The sequence below is a fragment of the Corvus brachyrhynchos genome, unplaced genomic scaffold (assembly GCF_000691975.1).
Source record: "Corvus brachyrhynchos isolate BGI_N302 unplaced genomic scaffold, ASM69197v1 scaffold369, whole genome shotgun sequence".
Classification (NCBI taxonomy): domain Eukaryota; kingdom Metazoa; phylum Chordata; class Aves; order Passeriformes; family Corvidae; genus Corvus; species Corvus brachyrhynchos.
The window spans coordinates 1,081,885-1,091,243 of NW_008246055.1; the positions used below are offsets into that span (position 1 = coordinate 1,081,885).

General features: G+C 39.6%; 1 protein-coding gene across 2 annotated transcripts in view; it reads left to right on the forward strand.

Annotated features, from left to right (window-relative positions):
• Window positions 1-34: 34 nt before the first annotated feature.
• Window positions 35-9,359, forward strand: part of CRAMP1 (cramped chromatin regulator homolog 1) — a 49,762-nt gene continuing 40,437 nt past the window's right edge. The window contains exon 1 of one of the 2 annotated variants that reach the window (XM_017745733.1): window positions 35-542. In XM_017745733.1, coding sequence (XP_017601222.1) covers window positions 194-542 — 349 coding nt within the window. In that variant the 5' untranslated portion in view covers window positions 35-193. The remainder of the gene's footprint in view (window positions 543-9,359) is intronic. The other variant, XM_017745732.1, reaches the window with a different exon arrangement.

Below are 9,359 nucleotides of genomic sequence, written 5' to 3' on the forward strand. Positions count from 1 at the left end.
CCGCCGTCGGCACAGGTTGTTGGGTCGGGACAGCAAACGAAAGGGGATTTAGTAACAAACAACGGCGGCCATGTTGAGAGGAATTTCTGCAGCTAAACTTCTCCCCTCTCAGCCCAGGGGTTTCTCTGCCTCCCCGGGGGGCTCCCCGGCCTGACTGTGTGCCCGCTCTTTTCTCCCTCTCCTCCCCCGCAGGATGACAGTGAAACTGGGAGAGAGCAGCGGGGAGGAAGGGGTGAAAAAGCTGGGCAAGAGAGCAGGAGGAGATGAGGAGTCCCTGGAAGAAGAAGGGGCAGGAGGAGGAGGAGAGGCAGCTCCAGGCAGCAGCAGCACAAAGAAAGAAGAGAAGATCATTAACAGCAACACTACCAGCAGCCCTACACCGAACCCCAACTTGTCACCGGCCCCGGCCTCTCTCCAGCCCTCCCAGAGCCAGGACCAGCATCATTTTCTCAGGTCCAGCGTCAGACCTCAGAGCAAGAGACTGAAGAAGGATTCCCAGGCATCCTCCTCTGTTGGCAGCAGCACTGCCGGAAAAGGCAAAGGTACTGTGTTTTGACACCCTAAAAACATGCAGACAAGGGGGATGGCAAAGAGGGGAGGCACCTGTGGGGCTGTGGGTTGTCATTCTCCTTCTGTAGATGCCCTCTTTTGTTTGGTTTTGGGGTGGTGTTTTGGGGCTTGTTTCTCATGGCTGAAATCTTCTTTGTGTCCCAAGGCTTCAGCTTCTCTGCTGCCCACTGTCCTCTCTGCACTTCCAGAAATGGGGGGTCTGGATGTTTATGTGGAGAAGGAAAAATTCTACATTATGAGGCAAATCTTTAATGTCTTTATTTCATCTCTCTCGAGTTTTGGGAAATTGCTGTATTTTGATTAGGAAATCATACTCTAGCTAGCTGTGTAATCAGGGGGCTGCACTCTGAATTCTGTTCTTGGATAATAACAAGATACTGACTGGGTGCTAGTTAGCAAAGGAAAAAAAAAAACAACCCACAAGACATTGGTGATTTCCCCCAATTATTTCTATGATCCAAATAACTGTTTTGGAAACAGCAATGAAATACACATATTGACGTATTTGTTTCTAAGGTTTTGCAAGCCCTGTTTTACTGTTTCGGACCAGTTTGGGCATTTCTGTGTGATTTGAGTTTTTATTAAGATTAGTTTGTATCTGAAAGTCTGTAGGTGCAGACATACACACACCTGCTTTTTCACTTTAGCATTGGAGACAAGAATTAGTTGGTTTTTTTTTTTTTTTTTGAGCTGTTTCTACCTTGAATGGCTGGAAGGCAGCAGGGATATTTGAATATTTTGGTGCCATTGTGTGTGCTCAGCAGTGACTAGATGACATCTTAGCACTGCATTTGAGCTGTACTTGAGCCTAATTTTGGATATCATGTGCTAAAGTACTCAAGTGTTATTTTCTATGAATTTTTCAGAAAAACAGCACTGAAAAGATTGCATCAACTTTTAAAATGATAAAATTTACTCTCGTCTGCTAAATTGAACTATAGTTCCATGTAGCATGAATGTGTCTTGGAGGTTACCACACTCTTGTCCGTCACAGGGGTGTGCACGTGCTGGGCATTAAGTAAACACTGTAGTTATGATAGTTTTGTGTTGCAGTAATAAAGGAGTGCAAACTGGGATGTTTTAGTTATTGGCATATCAGAAAAAAGTTCTTGAACTCAGTTGCTTGGCAGTTGGTATAATTGACAAAGTATTTCTAAATACTTTAGTAAGCCCTCTTTAATATCTTGAATGTTAAATGAAAACTCTGTGTGGTGGTAGAGGACAGAACAGAAAGGCCTACCTAATTTCTCTTCCAGTTGCATGAAACCAAATAAACAAACAAATGAAATACCCAGGAGTGTTTAGCTATGTATAATTAATTCCAGGATTGTAAATAGTATTAGATGCGAGGAGGTGTTTCTTTGAAATACGTCTTGTACGTGATTTGCAAGTTGAGTATGTCCATTTGAAATTATTCCATTGATTTGGAAATGGATACACGTGTGAACAAATACATACGTTTGTGCAAGTGTATATTCATGTTGGTGTATATGTACATAAACATTTATTTCCAATTCTAGAACAGCAGAATGATTTTTAACTAAGAGTATCAACAAAATAGGAAAAGAAATTTCATTCATTTTTGCAATTCAGATTCCAAAACAACCTTAAGAAAATTACATACAGAACAGAAAATATTATCTCAGTAACCAGTCATGGATAATGTTTGCAGTCACTGTACCATGTTGTCAGATTTGGGAGAACTTCTTAAATTCATTGGCAGTGACAGTGGTAGAATTATGACTGTGCTTTCACTTTTTCAATTTTAAGACCAGCCACAGCTCTGCCTGACCAGATTTGGTGTGAATGTGTCCGATTGATTGAATTCTCTGATATGGTTGAGATTATAATTGTCAGATTTTGGAGAACAGAGCCATGGAGCAGGATCCTTTCTAATTTGAGTTCTTTATGTTCAGAGATGCATAATGAGAGGTTTTCCAGGCTTGTCTAAATTCTCCCCAGTGGAATGCCTTGTGATCAGAATTCATAGTGCTCTGTGTTCTGAGCGAAATGTCTCACAGAGCCAGCTTCTGATAGGGAATGAATGGAAGGGTGGAGATGGCTAATAAAGATTAATCCTTTCATCAGCTGTCCCACTACCTTTCTCCTCCCTCTGTAAGTATAAAAATGATGAAAAGCTGGAGTGCATGTACTTTACATCAGCTCTGAAACCTGGAAGCTTTTGCATTGTTTATGTCAAAGTCAAGGTGATGGCTGTAGAAGTAACTCTGACAGTGGCCAGCTGGAGTGACCAGACCATGCTTATGTTGGTCCAGTGAAACCAGAAACTTGTTTTTGTCATAGGCATTCAATAATGCTGTGTAACCGTTAACATTTTATTGAAGTGATTCTACTTCTAGAACCTCTGTATTCTGAAGGGAAAACACTTGCTAATTTTTAAGGAGTGTGATCAATGCACATACTTTCTTTCAAATTGTAGTTGCTCAGCAGGCATTGGTTTGTCTTCAAAAAAGTTTTGAAAATAGTATTTTTTTTCTGTGTGTTTCTGTATTTTTTTCTTGTGGTTACCTTTTTACTTTTGGCATTCATGCTTTTAGGGTCCTTAATTTTAGCAGATAAATAATTGATAAACTTGGCTGTAAACTATAAAAAGAGTTTGCCCACTCAGCAGCTGGTGACTTTTCAACTTTATCTTATTGAGGCTCACAAAAGCTTGCTCATAATAATTTCCAAGTTCTGCCTTGTAGAGTGTGTAAACATGTTGCTAATAGTCAGATTGCCTTGACGTACTTTTTAATTGCACCTTTGAATCCTGTCTCTTTCCTTTTGTGTACTGAGGTGCACTTTTGAGTTTAAGGCAAAAATTACATAGGAATTACAAGGAAGTAGTACAGCAAAATAAAGTTTGGAAACTATTTCAGTTCAGTAGCCAATCCATTTGGAATTGCAGGAAAGTTTCTCAAATTTCCTGCACAAATATCTAAATCTCTGCATTTTTAAAGAATTATTATCGTATTCTTTTCAGCTGTTGATCATCTTTTAATTATATTTTCAAGGTCGTAATCTACGCCTCAACTGGTGCATGACTTTTGAAGCATGAAGGCTTGAAAGGAAGTCTTTAAGTAACTTGCATGAAACCATAGCAGGAGCTTGAAGAACTAGTGGTGTGGAGACAGTTTATTTTGGGAGTTTATATGCAGGGAGGTTTGTTGAGGGAGGAGATGCAGACCAAGTTAAGGTTGCTGAAAAAGAGGGATTTCTGAGAGTTTGTGTCTCAAACACCAACATGCCACATGGTTGCTGAGCACGGGTGTTAAGGTGTGTTTTGGGGCTTTGGTCCGTGAAGCCAGAGTGGATGGAATATGTATGTATGTGTATGTTGTGACCACGTTGGTAAAAGGCAGTGTGGAATACATTGCCATCATATGCTGTAGATGTAGCTTAAACTAGAATAGAGTATTGCCATTTCCGTGTTTTTTATCCACTTTCTGAATGCAGAATGAAGTCAGGAGGAATAGCCTAATGGTGATGAGCTGAAGCTTGAAGATGTCTTTCATGTTGTTGTTCTGGATTTATTCCTAAAATGTGTAGAATGGCTCAAACAAGTATTTGGGTTTCTTTTGCAGTAATAAGAAGTTCTTTTTTGAAAAAGGATTTATTCAGCTGAAAGCTTAGTTGAATTAAAGCGTTCCATCTTTTGGCATGGTATAGAACTTGCTAAAAAGCAGTCTAGTTTGTTTCAGCGTGTCAAAGTTTCATGTTTGGTAACATACAGGTTAAATCAGCTACTGTCTCCTCCTATAGAGAGGAGGTAGATACCAATACACTTGATGTATGTACTTACAGTGTGTTTTATTGTATCTTCCTGAGTTCATATGTTGCAGAATATATTGTATACAACCTTCATTTGAGATGTTACTCCTGCAGCATTATTTCTCTAGGACATGAACCACTGTTCACTAACTACTGGCACAGTCCCTCGTTCTGACATTATCCTTAATTTTATCCATCTCACTTGCACTTGGTACCTCTCCTTCCATCCTACCCTGACATGCTTTCATTCATTCTTTGCTGTCCCGTTTACCTCAGTTCTCCCTCCCTCCCTTTGGAAGTCGCTGAGGACCAGGACTCCACAATATCTCATCCCATACTGCAAGAGGAGGATTTTCTCCTCCTGTGCAGTAGGTGCTGAACTCTGACAGGGACCTGCCTGCAAGGCTGCACAGCCGTAGGGTTAAGTGGAACTTCAGCATGAACTTTATGGGTGTTTTCTTAGGGAAGAGCATGAGAATAGTGATTTATGGGAGATGTGACCAAATGTGTAAGAAACCATGGGGGGTTTCTATAGCTCTTCTTGGTTAGCTCAGCTGGTGCTGCCTTTGATACATTGTATAATAAACATATCCTGTCCATAGAGAAGCAAGCCTTCCGCATAGGTTTGTTAGGAGGCTCTGGTTGATAATTGACACTGTGTATGCTTTAAACACATTCAGCTACCTCTAATTTTCTAACTAGTAAGAGTTAGAAGAAGGTAGGCTGTCATTGTCCATGTAGGATAGTTACCAGCTGAGCCCAAGATTAGCTGAGTTGGTCAGAGCATGATGCTAAGAATGCCAAGGTCGCAGGTTCAGTTCCTATATCGGCCAGTCAGGTAAGAGTTGGACTCCATAATCCTTGTGGGTCCCTTCCAACTCAGAATATTCTGTGTTTCTGTTTCAAACTTTGGATGTTAATTCACAGCAAGAACACTGTGTGGCATAACCATGCAATAAGACATAAGCCGTTCTAAACTTGCCATTTGCAGGAGTCCATGCTGTGTCCTGTGGAGGCATACAGAGTAGAAACTTCCTTTCCAGTTATAAAGTTAGCACTCAAAATGAAGTGTTGACTTGCAGGGAATTTGTCTTTTACAAGTTGGCATTTGTATCCCACAATTTGGGGAGTGAGTTAGTCCTAACACTCAGCATTTGAGCTGTGGCATGCAAGAGTGTGAATGCACCATCTTGTTTATAAAGGTATTTCCAAATGAATGTTCCACCTACGGTGACTGGTAACTCCAGAAGAAGTTGAGATGTTGTGAGCTAAGCCTGTAACCCAGCCTGTGTGTTGGGATACATGGGTGTAGTGAGAATTTACTCTGGGGATTCCAGCTTCCGTGTGTGTGTAATCTGTCACAGAAGATATGAATCAGCTGGCCTGTAAGAGCTGTCAGTGGAAGTCTGAAAGGCAAACTCTGAGATGCTACCTAGAAGGAAGAATTTGTGGCTGTAGCCATGATGAGAGCCCAATACTATCAGTGTCTCAGTTATTTTATACGTGTGTTCCATTGTTTGTAATTTTCATATCAGATTCTTAAACTGCAGTCTTTAAATCTCTTTATATAAATTTTTGCAAATGTTTTATGTTTTGCTTAAAACTACAGAGACAGTTTTTTCCATGGGAATGTAGTTTGAGATGATATTATGCCAGACACAGATAAATGAAGTTTTAATGTGGTGCATATACATGGGTGGAGAACACTGGATAAAAGGACTGAATAAGTTTCCCTGGAGCACTGGTGTTCTGACCCATGATTTTGTTGGGGGTTGCAGTTCAAATACTGAGTACAAAAACGTGAAGTCTTTGCAAACTGTGTATTGAAAGCTGAGGGGATATGCTGGGAACTTGCATATCCAAATGACTGCCTTGTACCTTGTACACAGGTGCTGGTGCTCTGGCACACCTGGAGCAAAGGGAAGGAGTTGCCATAGCTGTAATGGTGTGGATGTCCAGGTCACTGGCTGGGTGGTGCAAAATGAGTAGACAGTGGGAGAATGTCCAGCTTGTCTTTGTCTTGTCTTTTCTATAAATAACTTTACATCATTTTACAAGCGCCTGAGCAGGTTGTTAGAGTGAGCCCCAGCATTCTGCAGCAGTAATGGTATAGCTGGCCTCAGGGGAGCTTCTTGTTTTAATGCATTGATGAAGTTTTAAATCATCCATTATTGGGAATTAATCATAGAGTCGTCAATCATTAGTGAGGGGATGAAAGCTCATTAACTGTTCGGTATGTAACAAGAATCTCATACAGTAGGATTGAGGTAATGAATTTACGGGGGTAATTTAATGATGTATGACTATTTTTCCCTTTTATTCTGGTTTATAGTCCTATGTTTTAGAATACAGTACATTCCATTGCCATACCAAGGTTCAGTATACTCTAGATTGGATTGAGATAACCCAATGATAAATATTACCATGCACAGTAGTAAGAAAATTTATGCAAAGGAATGAGCAAACCCTTTTGTTCCTGGAAGAATTGGATGGCATGTAAGAGTTTTGTAGAGGTGACAGGATATTTAGATTTTTAGATCTTCATATACAATATTCTGAACAATTGTCTGGATGGTAATTTATAAAAGAGTTTAAAACAAAAAAGATTCTGATAAACTTCCCAGGACTACAGTTTGTGTGCATAAAGGAACAAAAGATCAATTATGAGCTACATGTCCTGTGTAGAAGTTGAGTCCATGGAGCCCTCAGCACATCAAATAGAACTCTTTAGTCCGTCTTTTGCCTGCAACTAAAATGTAAATGAAAGTGTACTGAACTTTAAATTGTAATAAGACCGTAAAATCTTCACTGACACTTTAGTTTCTTCTGCTTTTTAATAATGAAAGCTTTATGTGTTCCAAGTGTACTGAACAATCTTTAGAAAATCCTTGATAAGATCTGTTCGTCTGGCAGTTGACTTAGGATTTTACTTACTTGTGTAAGTATTAAAAAAAAAAAGAAAACAAACCCCACAGAAACCCCAAACAAAACCCAACCACCCAACACACAAGTGAAACCCCCAAATCCTGCATTCGTTGTTCCTCTGAAGGATTTCTCAGCAGTTAGGGATCTGTGATCAGAATAGTGACTCTGGACTGAAATCCTGTACCTGTCTTCTGATAAAGGACATCTTTTGTGTTGGGAGCTGGTAGCAACAGGAGATTGGAGATTGAGTTTGGGGTTTGATGTGTTTGACTTTCCCCTTCTTGACCAAAGATGTGTATTTCATTACTGTGCAAATTGTGATATTCCAGTCTCACATTTGCAGAATAAAGAAGTGTCAGTTCTGTGTCTGTGTTGGGTAACTTCTGTTGAAGTGCTCAGGTTTTTTCTTGTGGTTACCTTTTTTTAAAGGATTTACCTCAACAGTGCCAGAATTAAATGGCCTAAGTCTCAATTATTTTATCAGTGGCTGATGAAGACTTTAGGAAGTAAAGAAGCTGTTTATTTGAGAAGTTGTTTATAAGTGCATTTTCTTCTAGATGTCTAATGTTTTTTCATGTCTTTCCTTACATGCTTCCCTGTGGTGACAGTAATTTTCTTCAAGAGTCAAATAGTCATCCCTAGAAAGAAAAGAAACATTAACTCCAAAATGGTCACAATATCATATTTTATATCAAGTAACTATTTATTGTATGCAGGAAAAAAATGTACTTTCATGCACCTTGCTCTCTTCCAGGTTTGATTTCAAATATTCTCCATTACTTGAACAAACCAGTTTCTATAGGATTTGGAGAAATACGGTTTTGTTGCCCGAAGGAATTACCTTCAAATTGCAACTGACTTGTTAAGATTTACATACAAGTCTTTCAAATCTGTAAAGCATAGTGGACCTGTAACAGCAGATTCTTCTGATACGCCTTTTTAAAAAATACTATTAGAATTATCAAAGTGGGATATCTGGGTTCTTGAATTAGATATATATGTACATATATATAAAATACTGGCTTTGTCAGGTAAAAAAACCTGCTTCATGTAGTTGAATTTGTAAAGATAACGGAACTTTTTAAGCCTAAATATGAAAGACAGAGTTATGCTGATATGTATAAAAATTAGGGAAACTGGTTGGAACTGCTGTAGTGTAGAAGCTGGGTGTATAAGCAAATAAACTACGGCAAGCCAGTATATCATGAGGTAAAACACAAGACATAAAGGCCTGGAGAAAAGGAAAGTGTACTGAGCATTCTTTATAACGAGCAATGAATGTTCAGTGTTGAAAGACTTCTGTTTTATTAAGTATATGTCTGCATCAATAAGGACAGTCAAATTGTAAATAATATTTTTAAATAAAGTTCAAGATAATTTATTTTGGAAATATAAGTTAATGGGAATGGTTACATTTTTATGGAAAAAAATGAGCGCATTTTGGGGAGTTGACCTCGGTTTCTGGATTAGCGCTCTGATATACAGTGTCATACCAAGCATGATGTTTTGTTTGTGGATTTTCCATCCTATTTTCTTCCTGGGTCCCTACTTGAGTAAACAGCGAATTCTCTCAGTTTTATCTGGCATTATTCTCATTTTAGTATTTCCAATCTTCGTATCTTTTTCCGTGTTCTTTGGATGCTGATAACTGACAAAGGGACAATCAAAATTACACTTCTGTGTCTTTTTCTGAAAGCTGTAGCAGGGTTTGGGAAAGGAGAATGGGTTGAGACTTGCTGGCCTTTGGATAACTAGAGCTTTCCTAGATGGGCCATATCAGAGGTGGTGCTCTGAGGATCATACACTGCAGATGAGATTCTGGATGCTCATCCACTGTTGTGTGATGAACTGAAGTCGACATCTCTCAATCCTTCCCTTTCCACAGTTATTCTGGAGGCAGTAGGATCAGGACCAAAGACAAGGATGTGGCGTTCTATTTTCCCCAAAGACATCACTTTGGTCCATTGGTCAGCTCCCTGTTCAGCACTGTTCTGGAGTTCCCCCTGGCTGCAGGGCAGTGACTGCAGAGCTCACTAGTATATAACCATCAGAGAGGGTTGTCTGGTAGAGGCTGCTGTGGTACATTCCTG